This window comes from Vulpes vulpes, chromosome 8 (assembly GCF_048418805.1).
Source record: "Vulpes vulpes isolate BD-2025 chromosome 8, VulVul3, whole genome shotgun sequence".
Classification (NCBI taxonomy): domain Eukaryota; kingdom Metazoa; phylum Chordata; class Mammalia; order Carnivora; family Canidae; genus Vulpes; species Vulpes vulpes.
The window spans coordinates 35694005-35716261 of NC_132787.1; the positions used below are offsets into that span (position 1 = coordinate 35694005).

At 35.1% G+C, this 22257-nt stretch overlaps 1 protein-coding gene across 2 annotated transcripts; it reads left to right on the forward strand.

Annotated features, from left to right (window-relative positions):
* The first annotated feature begins 1861 nt into the window (after window positions 1-1861).
* Window positions 1862-9705, forward strand: CD69 (CD69 molecule). Of its 2 annotated transcripts, none has more exons than XM_072766045.1 (5): window positions 1862-2011; window positions 3472-6048; window positions 7035-7234; window positions 7649-7752; window positions 8858-9705. In XM_072766045.1, the coding sequence occupies exons 2-5, from the start codon at window positions 5868-5870 to the stop codon at window positions 8964-8966; spliced, it is 594 nt and encodes a 197-aa protein (XP_072622146.1). In that variant the 5' UTR covers window positions 1862-2011; window positions 3472-5867; the 3' UTR covers window positions 8967-9705. The 2 variants fall into 2 exon arrangements, with proteins under 2 accessions (XP_072622146.1, XP_025851018.1); XM_025995233.2 differs by having other exon boundaries at window positions 5926-6048.
* Window positions 9706-22257: the final 12552 nt, after the last annotated feature.

A 22257-nucleotide genomic window follows, 5' to 3' on the forward strand; every position in this document is an offset into this window, starting at 1 on the left:
TAAAGTCGAGTAAGGAAAGTAGATGATGAACAATGGTATGATATTAGGTATCACCAAGTGATATAAAGAAAGACAAAGGCATATGGTGGCATAGAGCATGAGGTTCTGTTTACACATAGAAGGTTAGTGAAGACCTTTCTGTGTAGATCACAGTTGAATACTGAATAAAATGAGTTGAAGTGAATAAAATGAGAGCAAGACTTGCAAGTAGATGGAAAAAGAGCATTTTAGAGAAAATGCAAAGATTCTGTAGTGGGAGTAAGCTTGTCATTTTTGTGATATAGCAGAGGTTACCACTGGAGAGGATACTGACTAATAGGGAAAATGGCAGAAGAGGCAGCTAGGGGCCAGATCACGGACCTTCTCAACTATCAGAAGGTCTCTGGATTTTATGGTAATTTTGATAAGAAATCTTTAAGGGGGAGGAGATGAACATCTCACCAAAGTGATATGACATAATTATAAAACAACCCTTTTGCTGTTATGTGGAAAACATAGGAAAAATGACTGAAAAAAATGGAGCAGAAGTGAAGAGAGCCCTTAAGACCAACATGTCCCTCTTCATGTCTGAACTTAATAAGTAAATATGATGGCCCAACTAAGCTACAGCAGATTATAGTTCCCAACCCACCTAGAGATAACACTTCCACAAAGGCTTTACTCTGAAAGCACGTTGTCTCTATAAAAGTGATATTAATGATAAAAATTCTGGCAGCAAGATGGGTAACTAGAGTGGTGTTTCACTCCCCTCCTTAAATCACCACACACAGAAATTCTGCCTTCATAGCTCAGCGGGATAGTATTGATACCATGGTGATATATTTTTTATAATAACCATACTCCAAATGTCTGACACCTCAGAGACACAGGAAAATCAATATCTAATATAGGGGAAATTTAGAGTAAATAAAACATTAGAGGAAATAAGGGAAATCTAAATGACAGTAAAATATGACCAAAAAATTGACAGGAGATAAATGAAACAGATAATTTAAGATAAACAATTTTAGAACATAGAAAGGAAGTTCCAGACCACAAGGTTTCTATTTCCTTGAAGCAAATATGTGCTAAATGATACCTTAAAAGAACTACTCCCCAGGGAAATGTTGAATGATACCCTTCTGGCAGCCAATTTATAGATTCCTAAGTAAAATTCTTCCAGAGTGGAGAAAGATTCATGAGGACAGAGATCTTAAAATTCCTGTTTAACAATAAATCTTCTAGCCCCTTGGGGCACCCGGTTGGCTTAGTTAGTTAAGTGTCTTACTTCTGCTCAGGTCATGATCTCAGAGTCCTGGGACTGAGCCCCAGATGGGGGGGAGGGGTCCCTGCTCAGCAGGGATCCTGCTTCTCCCTCTCCTCCTCTTCTCTCTCCCTCTCTCTCTCTCTCTCTCTCAAATATACAAATAAAAATCTTTTTTAAAAAGTCCTCTGGCACCAAGCAGTGTCCTGTCCATAGTGCATGCTCAATAAATATTAGTTGATAATTTTAAAAATGAGTGAGATTTCAAGGGAAATATTATTCTCCAATTACTTACACCTCAAAGATAGGAATCCTTAACTTTTAATTCTTTGTGTAATTATGCTGCCTTCTAAACTATTTGTGTTTTTCACAAATTTCGATATAGATGTCTCAGATTCTGGGAAAATCCAGCTTGTCTCTTCATTCTACACGTACAGTTGTGAGAAAGCACATTTCAGACAACAGGGAAAACCCGCAGCTTACCACAATAACACATTGTAAATCGGGCCGATGGAGCATACATTAAAGAGAACTGATGTAGTTGAGTGGTTAGGAGGCAAGAGGAAGGGGGTGGAGACAATATAACTGAATATAAATGCTGAGATATCTCACAGAGTCAGAGACTGAACAAGAGCTCCAGCAGAGACTTGTGCTGTAGATTGGCTTGACCTGGGATTAACCAGGGAATCTTGACTAGAACAATGATGAATTCTGAAGATGGTTGCATAACAGAGAATAGCTCCTTGCATCCGGAGAGAGGACAACAAAGTAAGTCAGACCTTATTTGTCATATACTGGTAACAAAGCGGTCTCCCCCTACACCCCCCGCTGCCCTGCTCCACTCTCTCTCTCTTTCTCTTTCAACTATCTGTCTTCTATCTATCTATCATCTGATATATAACAGTAGTTTAAAAAATAAGTCTTTGTCTTTAGAAACACTTGATTACATTTTACTTTAGTGCAGGTAAAGGAGAATATGGGGATAAGTAAATACCTATCTATGAAAAGATAGGATACCTGAGACATGGGAGGAAGCCACAAATATGGATTTCTGAAGATCTTTAGATATCTCTTTCTTTGTTTCAGTTTATATCACATCAATTCTTCAGATTTAATTAGAAAACTCCCTGCACTGGCCCAGGGCATTCGCCGCCATTTTCCGTATCCATCCGTACATGCTCCAGAAAGCATCTGCCTCTTTTTAGAACAATTCTGTTTTCCCCATAACCAAGTACATTCTTTACTGCCTTCACCTTGTGTCTCTGAATGCTTTCTGTTTGCTTCATCTTGTGTTCTCATGACAGCATCCTCCAGTTGCCGAGAATGAAAATTGCTTCCAATTTTTGAGAGAATAGCCATACATATATCTGAACACTTACCAGTTCAGGGGTAATTTCTGAGGAGAATGTCAGGAAAATTATTGAAAGTACAAACTTCTGCTTCTGTACTCTCCACGGAACTTTTCATTTCATCATTCCATTTCACCCTTTAAATCACTGGCTTCAAATTCTACGAGAATCATACATGGTTCTTCCTTTCTTTTGTTTTCATCAAAATTCATCAAAATATGATCATCTTAGCTACTTACCTTTCCTCTCTTCTCTTCATCTGTTCTGTCCACAGACTTATTTCCTATTACTTGAATGCTCCCATTGTTTATCCTATAATGCGCTTCTGTGAGGTTTTCTTGATTTGTTCCATTTATCAATCTTCTTCTCTAATTGAGGTATTCCAAAACACTTGTATATAGGAGAGACAGTTTACTTACAAGCAAAGTTATCCAGTGATAAAGCGATATGTTATGAACAGCAGAGCTGAACAATCTGGAGGAAGGAATTGTTTTCTGAGTGTATTTCCATTAGACTGGTTTATGCTAAAAAGACATCAATCTTTTCTGATAAACCCATCTTTCACCTAAGAACACAAAATCTAGTGTGGATAACAAGTGCAAGCCACACAGATTTCTGGTAGCTAGGTAACCATACTTCTATGGCCCAGTTGAGCTGCTGAAAAGAAGAAATGTATATAATAATAAAACAACTCAATAAGTAAAAAGCATAGTTAAAAGAAGAAGGACCTAATTCAGTAATCCTCAACTTTTTCTGAGCTCATCCAATATTCTGTTGAATGTTTAGTTTATGCTGCCCTTGTGGTTGCTTTATTAGTATAAACAATCCTTGGGCATCACCTTTGGATGACTCAATATATAATTGTGGATTTATTTTCAGTTTCTTCAGTAATGAACAAGGCCCATAATCAGAGCGGAAGTATGCTGTTGGGGGAGTGTTTTGTCACCTAGGTGATATTTCAAACTGTGAGTAACAATAGCCCTCACTAATGGAAAACAAATGTACAGTCTGAGAATCATCTCCAGTTTGCCCACTGGGTAAACCAATAGACTGAGGTGGCTCTGAGTCCATGAACTATCTGGATGAGTTAGTGTTTGCTGAGGAAATAGAACTGGTACTGCACTGAGTCTAAGCAGCATGATTGACCCTCACATGGAGAGAAGTGAAACTAGACAGACAGCCCTGAACTTGCTACACTATCTACAAAGGGCTGCTTCCGGTGATAGTTGTATACTGGTGAGAAAAGGAAGATTTGCTTTGAGAAGCTGCAAGAAAAAGAACTGTTCAGAAGCAAAGTAAAGTCTTCTCTTGCAAAACCAGAATGCAGACCTAGGCTGGGAAAAACAATTCCTAGAAGCAAAAACTGATTTGATAACCAGTAAAGAGTGCAATTTTTTTGCGCTCTCTTTGTTCAGTTTAACTTTAGAGAAATGTTTCAAGGAACAGAAATACAAGAATATGTTTGCATTTGAGGCCATTTTGCATGGTAAATCCTAATATCATTCATGGCCTTTTACATTTCAATTTTTGAGAACATAATAAGGAACTATATATGTCTTGTGAGGACAAATTTTTAAAAATCTTGAGAGCTCATCCTAACAAAATCAAATTCAGACTGGTCACAAAATCCCCTTCCCTCCTTCACCATTATTTATTTGTATTCTAAATCAGATATTCTTCTCGTTTTTTATAAACAAAGAATCATCATTCACATCATATTCATATTCCACAAAAAATATTTCTTATTGGTGAAATCAAATTTTTACTTTGTTTCAGCATTATATGGAAGGTAAATGAAATAACTTTCGCCTAACATTTGTTGTTTAATATTGTTATATTTCTTCTATCATTTTAACTTCTCTTGAAAAATTCAAATATTTAACTTTTCATTCATATATCATTTTTAATTGAGGTATAATTTACATATAATGGATGCATAAATCATAAGTATGCAGTTATGAATTATAAGAACTCCAATCAACATTTGAAATTTTGAAAGTTCCCTGTGTTTCTTTCTGGTCAAATTACTTTTCCTACACACTTAAAAGCAATTACTTTTCTGATTTCTGTCACCATAGTTTAGTTCAAATATTCTTTCTTTTTTTTTTGAGTATTGTTAACACATATAGTTACAATATTTTCAAGTGTACAACATAGAAATGCTACATCCCCTTATGTTATGCTATGCTCACCACAAGTGTCACTACTGTCATTTTACAACACTACTATAGTATCACTGACTATAATCCCTATGCAACGCCTTTCATCCCTGTGATTTATTCATTCCGTAACGGGAAGCCTGTATCTTCCATCCTCCTTCACCCATACTCCCATCCTCCTCCCCTGTGGCAACAATCATTTTGTTCTCTGTATTTGTAGGTCTGATTCTGTTTGTTGTTTGTTCCTTCATTGTTTTTGTTTTTAGATTCCACATGTGAACAAAATCATATGGTATTTATTTGCCTTTCTCAGTCTGACAAATTTCACTTATTTTTTGGCTATTCTTGAATGTCATATAAATGGAAATATATAGCATATAGTGTAGCTGCATTATCTTTACTCAACTTTTTTTTTGAGATTCATGCATTTTGTTGCATTTATTAGTTTTTTTAATTGCTAAACAGTGATCAGATTACCATAATTTGTTTGTCCTTATTCTTGTTGGTGGATATGTGGGTTATGTCTAAGATTTGTGTCTTAAGAATAAAGCTGCTATGAACATTCTTGTTTTATACAAGTCAAATTGCTGGAACGTAGGATAGGTATATATTTAATTGTATAAAAAAGGCTTTTTCAAATTATTTTTCTATATTACTCTCCCATGAGTAGTATATGAAAATTTCAATTGCTTCATATCTGTAACAACTTTACCCCCAAAAAATCAATCTTTTTAAAAATTTTCTGTCATGCTAGTTGTAGCTATTTATATATCAATTCAGTATTTTTTAATTCATTATCCACATCTATTGCCTATATGTCATCTCTCTTACTACAGAGTGCTTAAAGTATTGTGCTTAGGTTGTCCCATTTTATATGTCTTCTAGGATAATCAGATATTTAATAAATGTTCTTGTGATTCAAACAATAAAATTATGATATATTTAGAATTTTTGTAGCTGCTAAGTGCATGGATTGAGGAGATATTTTATGATCTCATTATTATTTCTGGATTGTTTCACTATCTTAATTCACTCAATACTTGGGGGTAATTAACATAAATTTAATATAAGAACATAAGGAGGCATTAAAGTGTAAATGCCTCAGAAGAATATCGAATGTCTCTTTCTTACTTCTACAGTCGGCTTGAATTCATTATCAACTTTCTCTCTTCAGATCAGGCTGCCAGCCCTCATTTTGCAACACAGCATGAAGGATCCCTTCAAGTTCCTATCCCATGTGCTGTTGTGAATGTGGTCCTCATCACTGTTTTAATCATAGCTCTCATTGCTTTATCAGGTGAGTCTGTACTTCATGAGTTCATTTAGTCTCTACTGTTAGCATTCATGTCCAGCTGAAATCAACAGGGATTACTTGGTCTAATTAGTGAGAAATTCTGATTAATTTTGAATAATCCCAATTTTTATACATGGTTGATTTCTTTAAAAATACTAAATATAATTCCATATTCCTTAAATGATCAATGCAGTACTTTCTGAGTTCTCCAGCGCTTCTTTACAAGTATTGAAAATGTCTGTGTTTTATAAATTATTGTAGAAGAAAATTACATTTGAGCAGATTTTATACTCTGAAATGAAAGGGGCTGATTTGGATTCTAAATAAATAATCATTTAATTAGGGGAAAAATGTGGGCTTCACATTCATTGTTAACAGAAAAAAAAAATATTATCTAAGCTATAGATTAATCAGGATTTGATTAGTCTTTTGTCTTTTATCTCCAAGGCCACAAATGGTGGTTTTGAATAATTTAAAATATATCTAGAATCTCCCAAAGAGTTGATTATGATATGTTTTTCAAAACATACAGCAATACCAAGATATATTTGTGTTTAAAAACATGAAATTTTATGATTTTATAAAACATCTTCAGCCAGAGATCTTTCCATATTCTGAATTACTTCCCTGCAAATTATTCTGTCCTTTATCTCCCAATATAGTGTTATACTGCTTGCATTTGAATTTATAATGCTCTGTCCCCTGTCTAGTCCAAAGACTACTTGAAAGATTTTCTATTTCCCCATCTCTTTCCGATATAATGGCCCAAGAAATTCCCTCTTATTTCTTATATCCTAACAATAATGATTAGGCACAACAAGAAATTAGATAAGGTGAGAGCCTGCCTTCTTGCTCTTCCCAGAATTTGCTCCTTATCTTTCATCCTTGGCATTGTCACCTAACACTGCACAGCATCCCCTGAACTAATTTGCACACTGTGTGTATTTAGTTTCTTTTGTTACTAAAACTAATCACTTTCCTGTTCACAGTGGGCCAATACAATTGTCCAGATCCAGATATGTCCCTAGTGCCACCAAATAGCCATGTTTATTCATGCTCTGATGATTGGATTGGATACCAGAGGAAATGCTACTTTATTTCTACTGAAATGAAGAACTGGACACTGGCCCAAAAATTTTGCTACAAACAGGGTGCTACTCTTGCGTTCATTGATTCTGAAAAGGACATGGTAAGATAGTATTCCAAAACAATTTCATAAAAATATTGCTATTTTTTAATATAGATAATCTGTGATTTCTTTCTGTTTCCTTCTGAGTTAAGACATTATGCCTATCTCCCTTGCAGGAAAATTTAGTCACAAAAAGCCATATGATCAGTCTGAGGTCACAATCAGGGTTCAATTTAATCTTGTAAATTTGATTTGATCATTTAAGATCAAAGGCCAAAAATCCAAATGAACTGCTCCTAAATAGAGCTAATAAGTGATCAGCTTAGCTATCATTTCTTAAACTGCAGCTTCTGAGAAATAGGATTGATTTATATAATTAATATTTAAATTATTTATAATATAATATAATATAATTAATTATATACTCACCCAGAAGGGTTGTTTAACATGCATCTCCTTTGTGCTTTCCTCAAGATTTTTTTAAAACGATATGTGGGTAGAGTTAAACATTGGATTGGTCTGAAAAATGAAGATGGTCAGACATGGAAATGGTCAAATGGCAGAGAATTTAGCAACTGGTAAGTTTCAAGATGTGTCTTTATCTTCCCCAGAATGGCAGGTCAGGGAAGCCATTTTCCTTTCAAAGCACTATTGTATATGATGGTTGTGCCCTTGATGAGCAGAGCTTTACCAATCTGTTTTGTATGCTTATGCTCTTTCAAATTTTTTAAAGAAGGGTTTTGATATTGGGTTTTTTAAAGAAGGGTTTGATATTTTGATATTGCCATTTTTTTTCTTTTTATCTACTTGGAAGTCATACAATAAATGCTTCTAGTAATTTTATCTCAGCGCATTTTAGTGTGAATAATAGTTTCAGAAATATTCCAGAAATAGTTATTATGATGCAAAAAGAAAAATCCAACATTTCCAATCTCATATATATTTCTCCTGAGAGGCTGATTTTTTAGAAAAATTCCTTTTTACTCTTTCCCAGTTCTCATCCCCACAGAGATGCAGCATAAAATATCTAATAGCAAATTAGAAGCTTCTATGAACCTAATAGAAAGCTTGTCCCAAAATCGGAAATGTTGACTTTAATTTTATTACCTGTAATCGATTTACATTTTAACATTTGAAGGATATTTTATGTCCTGAAATTTAGTGTTAACCTTACCACCTGAAAACTCAGAATTGAATAAATTTCTAGCTGTCTAAATAGTTTTATGATAATTACTGATATGGAAAATAAATTCAAGTTGCTAGAAAAGAAATTTTTAATATGTGTCTTATGGTACTATACATGTAAATTGGCTTCAGGAGCTGTAAGCCCTCTAAAATTGTATGTATGATGGTTGATTGTGTATACTTTCTGAAAATTGTTTCTCCAGGGGTTTGTTAACTCAGAAGTAACCCAAGAGTCACTCCTCTGGTGGTATGCCAACCAAATAAATGGAACTCTTTCCCTTAGATTTGTATCTTCCTTCCACATATCCTTTCTTTCCATTCTCACCTACTGATTAGTAGTATCAACAAATTAGTTTATGGTTACTTGACCAGCTGACTTGCTTCATTATCACTTATTAAGCAAAACATTCAGAGGCTACCATTGCAAAGTTCATTCTAATGTAACTGAATGGAAATGATGAACAGAAAAGAATTCTAAATTTATTTATTGTCTGACAGGCTCAACCTTACTGGATTTGAGAACTGTACATTTATGAATAGTACAGAGGTCAGCAGTACAGCGTGTGAAAATAATTTACACTGGATATGTAGCAAATCCTCCAAATAAGGAGGAAACATATTTGCTTACAGACTATTATAATATGGAACTCAAAGAAATTTGTGTTGATGGATGTCGCTCTATGGTCAGATATTTTCCACAAAGACTGTGAAAAAAATATGTCTTATTTTGGAAACCTTCAAAACAAGACTATGGGAAAAAAGGAAGAGAATTTCCGGGAATATCTGCATTGTGGAACACTCCTGCCAGGAGCTGAAAAAGTCACAGGTTGACTGCTCATTACATCCAAGGAGAAGATGCACTTTATATTTCATAGAACTTAGAAATAATAAAATAACTAGGCTTAAAGGTATTATTTATTGTTGAATGACTACCAAAACTGAGTGTGTATTTGCACTGTTTGAAGATGTTAAATGGTGATATTAAAAACCGAATGTAAACATTAAAAAGTTTAACTGGTAGCATGGACATTTAGTGCTTCTTTATGTAGCATTTTACGGAGATACAGACAAAAGCAAAAGATATAAGGAATATTTGTGAAACAGATAAAAATATTTGAAAATGTGCAATATGTGATGTTGTAAATTCCTGTCAGGAAAACTTCTGTTCAAACTTGGAGTAATAATAGTCTTATCTGACTATCAATGTGTACCTTTTTCAATCAATTCTATCATGTGCAATGCTTCTTATGAAGTATTTTCTGAGTGCAATAGTGTTTCTCTGTCTTTTGTATTCAGTGCCATTATAGGCTGATTTTATGTGTGTTAAAATAAAAGAATCAACAAAATGGTTTCTAAGAAGTGTTCATTCCTTCAAAATACACTAAAAATTACATAACACACTAGAAATCAGAAAACAGAATACTATAGCATTTTTTAAACTTATCTGTACTAAAACCTTATCTTTAAAACAGTTGGTGCTTTTTGAATCATTTTCATATGTGTTTCCAAAGGGCTATACTTTTTTTCTGTATGGCAGATGCTAGTAAATATTCTAATTGACTTGGAAGGAATATATGTCATTTAAAAAAATTTTGACTCTACTATTTTCTTCCTTTCTGTAATGATTCACCCCCCTTATACTAAAGAGGCATAGAGAAACTAGGAGACCCCTAGATGCATTTTGAGAGGTTGTGTTTATAAAGCTCATCTTCTTTCCAATAAAAAAATAGCAGGTCCTCATAACTGATGCTCTGAAAGCATCTTGTTCAATTCTGAAGTGCCAGACTTATTTTAGCTATTTACACAGAGTAATCCATGACGAAGAAACAAGGTGCTACGTTAATCTCTAGAACTTCAGTCAGGAAAAATTCGGTTCCCTTCACAATTATTCTATGAATGTGTTTCACAATATTCTTCCCTGAAAGCTAAAGTATATTTCACATTATTCTTTTCCAAATGCTTCTCTGAATGCTATTCTGATATCTCTATATTATTATCATTAGTATGGCATATTGAAAAGAAATGTTGATTCCAGATATTGCTTAGTGATAAAAAATATAGAGGTTTCCTCATCTCTGTGTCCTTCAATTCCCACAGCTGTAACATGAAACAAATGGCCTTCAGACTCTAGTATCCTATCATGAATGACAACAATGTGCTCCTGAGTCACGTTAGAAAGCAATGTCTTGTGATTCATGTGTTATGAAATGTGTAAGTGGAAAGTGTCGCTAAAGGCCGGAAAACAAGAGAAATATTGCCTGTTTCATCTCTGCCATTCCCTATTTGCCCAGCTGTTTTAGTTAGCATTAGTTAGAAATTTACTCAAAATTGGGTAGAAATTAAATTAGTTAATATATGGAAATGAACTTAGAATAGAACCTGGCTCAAAGTGACATGTTAACTTTTAGTGATGATTCTTATAAATGGGAACATTATGTCATTAAATTTCTAGTATTGGCATAAAGCAGCATTTTTACACGATATGTGTATTTCTACATAGCCTTGTCTTTCTTTTTGAAGGGGCTATTTGTAAAACAAACAATAAAGTAAACAATTATATTATGGTAGTGATGAAGTATATAGTAGGAAAAGTGTAGTGTGCTGTGGAAGTATATTCCAGATATATCACTTGATTTGCTCCTATGTTCAAGCTTTGGCTAATTTTTAAATTGTTGAATTTTAGGCTATATTCACCTTAGATAATTATGTTAATATGTAGTGAAGGTAACTACCAGTTACCTGTATTTTATTTGGCTTTTACAATATAATGGCAATTCCCTCCTCTGAAAAAGGTAACAGTTCAACTGGTTATTTCACATAAATATAGGGATTCGATAAAATTAGAAATATTTTTAAAATGATTGAATGCCATTGAAATATTAGATCCTGCAATGAATATTGAATTGATTCAAAATTTTTGTGATAGTAATACAGAAATTTTCTTTCTAATCTTGTTCCCAGTTTTCATAATTTTGACTGGATTTTAATACATGAAAATCTATCATAGCTGAGATTAAAATGCTAATAAAATTCTAGAGAAACCTTTGGAATACAGTTTTTAAATACTGATCAAAAACCCTAAAAAGATTCCATGTTTCTTTTGATGTGACACTTTTGGGAGGAGGATGGAGGACTTTCCAGGAATAATCTCTGATGTTCAAGACATAATCACAAAAATGTTTATTAAAGAGTTATTTTTACTGGTGATAAATTGGAAATCACTTAATGGTCCAAAATTAAAGATTTGGTTAAGTGAGTATGATTCTACCACATGATGAAATAATATGGCAACAATGAAAGATAACAATAAAAGAGAATATTAGGTATATAGGGGAATATGCACACTATTATTATTAAGCCAGGCAAAATAATACAGCCAGTAAGCCTCCATCCTTTCAAATATTAAATAGAAATACATATGCTTTGAGTTTTTATATGCTTAAAGAGAGAAAATCACAAACGTAAACACCATGGTTTTCCCTGAGGAATAGGAGTAAAGATAACATTTCTTTTCTTCTTTATGTTTCTTTATAGTTTCAAGGTATTGTATAAGAAAAAAAATTTATATTTTAAATAAGCCTAAATATGGTATCATTAAAGTAGTAATCTTATTATTTAAAGTCCAACTCTATTTTCTGGTGACCATTCATAAATATGAACAATTAATTTGCTTTGAAACAGACCCATAAATACAGAAAACAAACTGATGGTTGCTGAAGAGAGGGGATGGTGGGGTGGGCAAAACAGGAGAAGGAGAGTAGGGGCTACCGGCTTCCAGTTACGGAATGGACAAGTCACCAGGATGGAAGGCGCCGCACAGGGGATGCAGTCAATGGTATTGTGCTAGCACTGTGTGGTGACAGATGGTAGCTACACTTGTGGTGAGCAGAGCATAACGTATTGAGTTGTCAAATCACTATGTTGTACACCCAAAACTAATGTAACCTTCTGCATCAACTATACGTCAATAAAGGAAAGAAATAAAATAAGCTGTGTTTCAAGAATCTCCTCTACCCTGAAGGAATGTCAAATTCCCCCAATGTTATGGGCATTCGCAAGCTGCAGTGTCATCTAGTGGCTGGATAAAATTACTGCCGTTTTGTTTCATTTTGTTTCTTGGTCCAAAAGACGTGTTTAACCTGAAAAAAAAATGTAGTTTTGTTTTCCTTTTTAAACACAGTTTAAAGCGCGTGGGTAGTATAATCAAGTTTATGTATTTTCTTATAAAGATATCACATCTAATTCTGCTCCAAGTACAAACCAAGGACATGATCTACAGGGCAAATGATAATACCTAACATGTATCTTTATGGTTTAGTTTGTTTCTTGTTCCAGATTTATTTGAGGTATAAATAGTATACAAAAAAAAAAAAAACCTGCACATGATTAATCGATACAATTTGGTGAGTTCAGTCCATGCATATACTCATGCTACCATCACCACAATCAAGGTGATAAACCTATCCATCACCTCCCAAAGTTACCTTGTGTTCTCTTGGGTTTTGTTCGTGTTTCAAGATTACAACAAAAGATCTAACCTCTTAATGAATTCAGTAAAGTTCTACGATACAAAAATCAACATACAAATATCTCTTGCATTTCTATACACCCACAACAAACAAAAAGAAATTTAAAAAAAAACCCAGTTCCAAAAATAATATAAAACTTGGAAATAAACCTAACCAAAGTGGACAACTTAAACATTGAAAATTTGAAAACACTGATGAAAGAAATTATAGTACATACTAATATATTCTGTATTCATGGATTGGAAGAATTAATGTTGTCAAAAGGTCCATACAACCCAAAACAATCTACAAGTTCAGTGTAATCCTTATCAAAATCCTAAAGACATATTGTACAGAAATAGAAGAAAAAAATCCTAAAATTTGTGTGGAACCACAGAAGACCCCAAATAGGCAAAGTAATCTTGAGCAAGAACAAAGCTTGATGCTTCACACTTCCTGCTTTCAAAATATATTATAAAGCCTCAGTAATCAAAACAGTATGGTGCTGGCATGAAAATTGACAGATAGACCAATAGAACTAAATAGAGAGCCCAGGGAGGGGAAAAGAACCACGCATATACAGTCAAATGATCTTTGGTATCGAGAATACACAGTGGACAAAGAATAGTCTCTTGAATAAATAGTATTGGAAAAACTGGATAGCCACATCCCTAGGAATGAAATGGAATCCTTATTTTTCACCATACATTAAAAGTTAGTTCAGAATAGATTAAAGAATTTGAAGTAAGATCCAAAACTATAAAAATAAAAAAAAAGGCAGAGGAAAATCTTCTTGACATTGGTCTCCATAATGATTTCTCAAATGACACCAAAAGCACAGGCAGCAAAAGGAAAAACAGGTTAAGTTCGAGATTGCATCAAAAAAGATGCTTCTGCACATCAGAGGTAATGGCACGATACAAAGGCAACCTCTGAATGAGAGAAAATGTCTACATACCATCTATCTAGATAAACAGTTAATTTGCAAATTACATAAAAATTCTTAAAATTCAATAGCAAAAAAAATAATAGTAATAACATAATTTTAAAATGGGCAAAAGACTTAAATAGACATTTCTCCAAAGAAGAATGCACTTTTTTTTAAGTAGCTCATTGTAAAAAGACATGAAAAAGATGTCTTGGTTCTTCTGTGTGTGTGGTAATGATGCTTGGTTTCAGTAATGCCTCCTTCTCAGATTCATGAATAAGAGCAGTAGTAGCACTATCCTCTCAACAACACCTTTTACATTTTTTTCTAGTTATGAAAGGAAATGTCTATAAAGAATAACAACATTTCCTGCAAAGAAGAACTTAAACCCTGATAAGATTTCACCCACCATGTTTCTCAATATCTTTTATGGTACATGATAAATCTAATTAAAACAATACACGTAAAAATGCTTGTACATGTGTTAGGCAAAAGGTACAAATATACTAAAGCACTTTGTGTATGCTAAAGCCTATACTATTAAAACATACTTCAAAACTTCTAGTTTTTGAAACCTGAAGGTCACATTTTTCTTGACATATACTATTATAAATAATATAACATCAGTATGCTATTAATATTTAACATACCAATGTACTGAATATTAACATATTGTATATTTTACATATTACTTAATATATCCTATTTTATATATGTTATATGTGTTTAATAACTTGCAATGAACACAGGACTGTATTACTTAATATTAATTAAATATATTTAATAATTTGCAGCCAACATACAGAAAACTGCACAAGACATAAATGTAAGTTTAATGATTTTTTACAAGGCAAATATCTATGAAACCTCTACCCAAATCAAAAAGCAGAACATTCCTGGCACCAAAAAAGACACCCTTTTGTCCTTTCTTTATCTCTACCCCTTTCATTATCCCAAGAAAAACAGAGATATTTGTTTTTATAATTTCTAAAATTGATGTTTGAGGTTTGTTTTTGAAGCTCTTATTAATGGAAATAGGTAATAAGTGTTCTTCTGTGTCTAGTTTCCTTCAACATATCTAAAGCTCATAGCCAACAACAAGTGGGTGAGTTTTATGCATGCTGTTATATGTAGCTATAATTACTTTTCATTACTATCTGGTGTTTTCTTGCATGAATAGGGAATATCGATAGATATGGGTTGTTTCCTGTTTTCTACTCTTGATGAGGAAAAAAATTTCTTTCTACCCTTCTAAGTTCCTTGATTGATCTATTAATCAAATTAACATAAAAATGTAACAGCAGAAAAATTTAATCACGAACGCACAGGGGCCCTACAAGAGTATGAGACTCAAGGACAAGCCAGGTAATTGATATTTACAAGTCCTCTTGTGCTAAAAGATGGGATAGGAGCCTGGGTGCTTCACAGGGATGGAGAGTGATTCAGAGGACAATGAGAAGAGCAGGTAATTGGTAATTAGATGTTTGGCCTGCCATACAAATAAGTTATTCAGGTAAAAAGGTTATCTCTTAGGAATGGCTCTCTTTCTGAGCCAGGCATCCTGTCTAAATATTTTTTGGTAGTTTAAGGGAGAAGTAAAAGTATTCTTGAGGCAGCTGGAGTCTTGATTGCCTTGAGCTCAAAATAGCTCACTTTCCAAAGTGGCACATTTTAGAGAGAATTGTTCTGAACCCTTTCACTAGTATTTAAATAATTCTATGATTGGTATTCTAGGACCTTTCCTTTAGGCATATGTATGTACTAATTTCTGTTGGCCATATCTCTGCATCATCCTAGATATAATAATCCTAAATAAATTTTCAAAGTAATTTTATCAATTTACATTCCAGATTAACAGTATATCATTTCTGTAACTCTCTACACCTTGCCAAAATGTAACAGCTCAAACTTTTAATTTTTAGTTATTTTAGTATATATATATATACATATATATATATATATAGATAGATAGATAGATAGATAGATAGATAGATAGATAGAGGGGGAGTATCTACTTGTATTTTAAACAATTTGCATTTCTTTTATTATTACTGAGGTGGAGCACGTTTTCATAGGTTTATTTTCCATTTGGCTATTATGTGTTGTGCCCCTTCAAGTCTCTTGAATATTTTTCTTCCAGTATTTTTATTATTGATTCATAGCTTTTTAGATAGATAGATAGATAGATAGATAGATAGATAGATAGATAGATTCCTTTATCAATTGCATGCATTGCTGTGTCTTCCTCTCTGTGACTTTCCCGGTCATTCTATTATGGTTTCTTTTGAGAAATAGGAGTCCCTAATTTCAGGATAATACAGTCTATGTATTTGTTTCTTATTTCTGTACTTTTATCTTTCTAAAGAAACATTTTCTTACTCTGAAACTGTGTGTTTTTCTATTATCTTCCAGAAGACTTTATGATCATTCATATTTCATATTTCATTCATATTTGCATGTATAATTCATCTGGAATGAGTTTTTTTGTGTGAGATATAAGGTATGGGGTCAAGTTCTACTTTTTCTCAAACGAGTGTCTAGTTGTGCCAACATCATTTGGGGAAGTCTTTCTCCATTGCTCTCCAGAGCCACTGTGGTCGTAAATCAACTGTTCATGAAGCATGGTCATTTCCTACACTATCCATTCTGCTTCATTGATATATTTGTCTATTACTCTGCCAAACTATATTGTCTTAGTTACTGTCACTTTATAATGATCCTTGATACTTAGTAGAGCAACTTTCCCTCCTTTATTGTCCTTTATGAGTATCTTGATCATTCCTGACTCATCATTTTTCCAAATAAATTTTAGACTTATCTTCACAATTTTCACAAGAAACCTGCTGAGCTGATTGAATGAATTGATAAACCAAGTTGGCAAAAATTGACATCTTTATTAAGTCTTTTAATCCCTGCTTATGATTTAATTCTCCTTTTATTTTAGTCCTCCTTAATTCTGATTATCTTGTGTATTTATTTCAGAGAGAGAGAGAGCACAAGCATGAGTAGGGAGAAGGGCAGAGGGAAAGGGAGAAGTAGACTCCCCGCTGAGCAGGGAGCCAGACATGGGGCTCGATCCCAGGATCCCAGGATCCCAGGATCCCAGGATCATGACCTGAGCTGAAGGCAGTCACTTAACTGACTGAGCCACCCAGGCGCCCCTTATTGCAACACTTTAAATTCAGCTTTCTTACTAACCCTCCTTGATGATGTAAAGCCCCACTCCATTCCCCATGATCGCCTTTCAACTACAGATATGGTCTCAAAGAAAGTCAAGACTGACCAGCCAGTCTCATGGACAGTCGAGACTTCACTTTTGTGGTGGCTCCTGTAAATGAAATTTCCAGGGAAACATAATAGCTGATTATGCCATACTTTCTCCACATAAAACATTGGTGGCATGTTCTTTGCCCACTGTAAAAATCAGCCCAAATGGCTAAATGCATAGGTCTTACTAGAGCTTGCACATTAGTGGAAGGGAAAATTGTTACTAATTACATCAGACTACAAATATGTTTTTGGAGTCTGCCCTACTATTGACACCATTTGGAAATCCCATGAATTCTTAGCTTCTGCAGATACTCCACTGTTAATGGGCATATAATAGCTAACCTATTACAAGCTGTAGACCTCCCTTCTAAAATTGCCATACTACAGAACTGATGTTGTATCTTTAGAAAGTGATAAGACTAACAGATCTGCTTAGGTATACAGCCCAACATGGACCACCTTATCCTTTCTCTACCCAAGCTTTTTTTTTTAAATTTTATTTATTTATTCATGAGAGACACAGAGATAGAGGTAGAGACATAGGCAGAGGAAGAAGCAGGCTCCCTTCAGGAAGCCTGATACGGGACTCAATTCTAGGACCCTGGGATCACTACCTGAGCCAAAGGCAGACACTCAACCACTGAGCCACCCAGGTACCCCCTTCTACCCAAGTTTTTTAAAGATTTTATTTATTTATTCATGAGAGACGCACAGAGAGAGAGGCAGAGACATAGGTAGAGGGAGAAGCAGGCTGCATGCAGGGAGCCTGATGTGGGAATCCATCCTAAGTCTCCAAGATAATGACCTGAAGGAAAGGCAGATGCTTAACTGCTGAACCACCCAGGCATCCCTACCCAAGTTTTAACCCTATTATTATCCCTGACTGCTATTATGAGTCAAACAGATGCCCCCAAATCTTTAAAAGGACACTGGGATACAAGAGTGCCAAACAATTTACCAGGTGGGTTACCTCTTGAACCATATAGACTTTCTCTAGCTATGCCCCTATACCAATCCTTTTATTTTTTTTTTCAATTTTTTGGCTTACATTTACTTCCCACCAAATGAAATATATATGCAAACAGGGGGTAGTCAAGGAATTAAAGGACAATTGTTTTTGCTCTGGCACCCACAGAATTTCTGACCAAATTATTTCTCAATGTACTACTTATAAATCTCACCAAATTTCTAGAAGAAATCTGCTTACCCCAGGAAGTTCTTCTAGGCCCATAATCCCCTTTGTGAAACTTCACATAGATTTTATAGATTTGCCCCCAGCCTTAGGCTATTGTTACCACTTGGTCATTGTTTGCATGTTTAATGGGTGGAATGATGCTATCCAACATGACAACAGCAGTAAAGAAATCAGTAACTGAGCTGAGTCTTCAGTTCAGCATTTCTTTATGGATTGAGTCAGACCGAGAAATTCATTTTACTTGCTTAAAAGACTTTGGGTTACTCATTAAAATTTCATATCTCCTATCATCCTCAATCATCAGGGCAAGTGGAATATAAAATCCAGACATAAAAAAGATGTTAGGAAGATTTGCCAAGTTACTGGACTTAAATGGCCAGAAGCATTGTCTTTGGCCTTTAGTAAGATCTGGAATATTCTGGGGAACCTGGGTGGCTCAGTTGGTTAAGTGTCTGCCTTTTGCTCAGGTCACGGTCCTAGGGTCCTGGGATCCAGTCCAGCCTGCATCAGGCTCCCTGCCTCGCAGGAAGACTGCTTCTCCCTTTCCCTCTGCTCCGTCCCAGATCTTGCTCTCTCTCTCTCTCTCTCTCTCTCTCAAATAAATAAATAATCTTAAGAAAAATGAAAAGTTAAAAAAAAAGACCTAGAATATTCCAAATAGTAGAGATAGATTGACCCCTTCTGAAATAATGTTTGGTCATCCAAAGCCTACTGGCATCTCTAAACTTTTCATCCAAGGACTAAATGAATGATATGATGCTATATACAAGCACTAGTATAGTTGAAGAATATTGTCAACAGGTAAAATAAGCATAGCCTCCACCAAACAATGAACTTTGCCACCCCTTTTGACCAGGAAAGTGGGTATATATCAAGTTCTTTAGAAGAAAACACATTCTATCTATTGCTTCAGTTGGAGGGACCCTATAGGTACGGCTGTCCACCTACACTAGGATCAAAATAAAGAAAACTTCTCCTGGATTCATGCAAGCCATGCCAAGATAGACCCAGATCATCACTCCCAAGACAACTGGAGACAAGCCCTACAAGTGACCTGAAAATAAGAATTTCTAGGGCCAAGTTTCAGGCTTCAAAAGAAGACGACACCATGATATAGACAGCTTTTCCTAAGATCACGGATCAGAAACTTCTCTTTCATCTACCCCCTCTTTTCCCTTAAGACTCCTTGATATTAAAAACAAATAAAAACCCAACTTTTTAAAAATACTTTTTCACATTTTTAAATCATTTAATAGAAGGCTGACTAGAGAGTGTTGTCTCTATTCTACTTCCCATAGATTTCTACTATGGGCTTTTTTTCATCCTATGTTTTGCTTTTACTAATGCTTTCTTTTTCAACAGGTCAGGCATAGACCAAACACCCCTTACACCAGTTTACCAAACCCTGGCCATGTTAACTACTTGTCTGACAGTAGGCTGTGTTAACATCTAGCTAGTGCAAAAAGAATCTGGACCGTTCTTTGTTCTTGCAGCTGGAAACAACTGGTAGACTAAGTGCAGAAGATAGAAGGACAGAAAGGTATGCTATCCACAGCCAGAAGAAATGCTGAAAATGGCATCCGCAAACGTGGCAACGAGTTGAAAAACAACTCTACCATAGAGGTTTGCCAAATCGCCAAATGTTTTACATATCCATCCTGTACAGCATGGGCTGCTTACCTTGTTAGATTGGCCAGTACCACAGGCTATATTTGAGTGGACCAAAATCTGGATTTATCTGGCTGGTTGACAAAAACAAGTTTGCCAGCTGCCAGAACCAACTGGTCTCTTCTGTCCAGGTTTTTTCTCAACTTGTTCTGCTCTCATAGACTGACAGGACCACATGAAAAATTGAGACATATGGATGTTAACATTATCAGTGGTCAAGGTCATGAAATCTCCAGACTTTAAAAATTTCAGGTTTCAACTTAATCTTGTCTCTAAACCACACTGGTCTTTTTATGTGGTAACAAAGTGTAAATGGGCTTCCTACCTACACGGTCAGGATGATGTGACCTTGGATACCTGGCTCCTTTCTGTGACTAAGTACTCCACCCTAAATGCCAGGCAAATTATAAATTTGTGCTCCTCTGTTCATAAAATTGTGCTGCATAAACATGTCCATCAAGAAATCATAGAAAATCTGCTGAAATATCACAGTACCAAATTTTATTCACTAAGTGTCTCATTACTCAAATTTGGGAGATTATGAATTAGGAAAGCAATCCTAAATCTATCAGTGGTAAAGAAGGAAGAGTTCAATACCACAAAATATACTTTTAATAAAACCACCATTTTTCACCAAAACAAACAAAAGCCTCAGAAATCCACAGCTTAGCCTCTATGGTACTCCAATGCCCTGTACTCAGCACGCTGACTGCCCAGCAATGGAGTAGCAATGCAATCACAGTGAAAAATGTTGCTTCTATGTAAACCAAACAGAACAAATAATATCTAACATATCTGTTAACAGAATAATTAATATTTTTTTATCAGGTGAAAAAAGAACAGACATATTGATTGAACTGATCTATTTCTGGGGCTGGAACTGGCTTAATGGGATGTGGAAAATATGCTCTGATTTGTTATTTTCTGTTTATTCATCCTCATTCTAATCTATGTTCTTTTAACTTTTTGCAAAGTTCTTACCATGCATTTACTAATTCGGTTTCTCTCTCAGCTCAGCTTTTTGTTTTTGGTGGAGTTTTTTTTTTTTTAAGATTTTATTTATTTATTTATTTATTTATTTATTTATTTATTTATTTAAAAGAGAGAGAAAGAGAGAGCACAACCAGAGCATGCAGCCAAGGGAGGGGGAGAGGCAGGCTCCCTGCTCAGCAGGGCTCCATGCAGAGCTCAATCCCAGCACCCTGGGATCATGACCCGAACTAAAGGCAGACACTTAACTGAGCCACCCAGGTCCCATCAGTTCAGCTTTGAAGTTCAGGAAGTTTCAGAGGCAGAAACAGTCAGAGGCCAGGGCAATCGGTACCAAATTGTGCCACAATGGTATATTGATTATTTTGAATTGAAGCTATTGGAAAACAACCAGTGCAGAAACATTCACACCCTCCTTTGTCCCCCTGAAAACAGGAAACAAATCTCCCATGTGAATAATGCGCCCTATCCATAATAGGAAGTAAAAAAAAAAAACACCCTTATCATCAGAGACAGGGAAATTGAGCAAGCCATGGAAAACACTTTGTTACTTCTTTACAACAATCTACTGCAACCTACTACCTCAGCGCAAATTCTGCTTAGAATTCCTTACCAATGAAAGATCCCAAACATTTGTTGTTGTTTCTTAAAGATTTTATTTGTTCATGAGAGACACACAGAGAGAAGCACAGACAAAGGCAGAGGGAGAAGCAGGCTCCCCGAGGGGAGCCCGATGTGGGACTCCATCCCTGTAATCTGGGATCACACCCTGAGCTGAAGGCAGACACTCAACCGCTGAGCCACCCAGGGCGCCCCAAACATTTGTTTTTTTATCCCATTAATTCCTCACAAATTTATTATCTCTTTGTCTAAAACATAGCAAAACTGCCTGCCTTGGTCATTTCTTTGGGTCTCAATTTCATTATTGGTTCTCAATGTGCATGTAATAAAATTTTGTCTTTTTTTTTTCTCCTATTAATCTGTCTACATCAATTTAATTGCTGACTAGTGAGAAGAACCCTGGAAGAGGGGGAAGAAGAAAATTTCTCCTTCCTCAACACTAGCAACCTGGGATCCTTTACTTTCAATTTTAGTGACTGAAAGGTTTGAAGTTGAGCTTCATCTCCTCCAAAAGACCAGTCCACTCTTCCATCAGCCTTACTCCCTGGGCAGTGTTTTTCAACCTGGGATTATTTTGCCCCTCAAAGGATATTTAGCAGTGCTTAGAGATATTTTTGGTAGTCCAACATTGTCAGCAGTGAACATTGGGGAAGACTTGATACTGGCATCTAGAAGGTAGAAGTAAGAGATGCTTCTAAACTAGACAATGCACACAGGA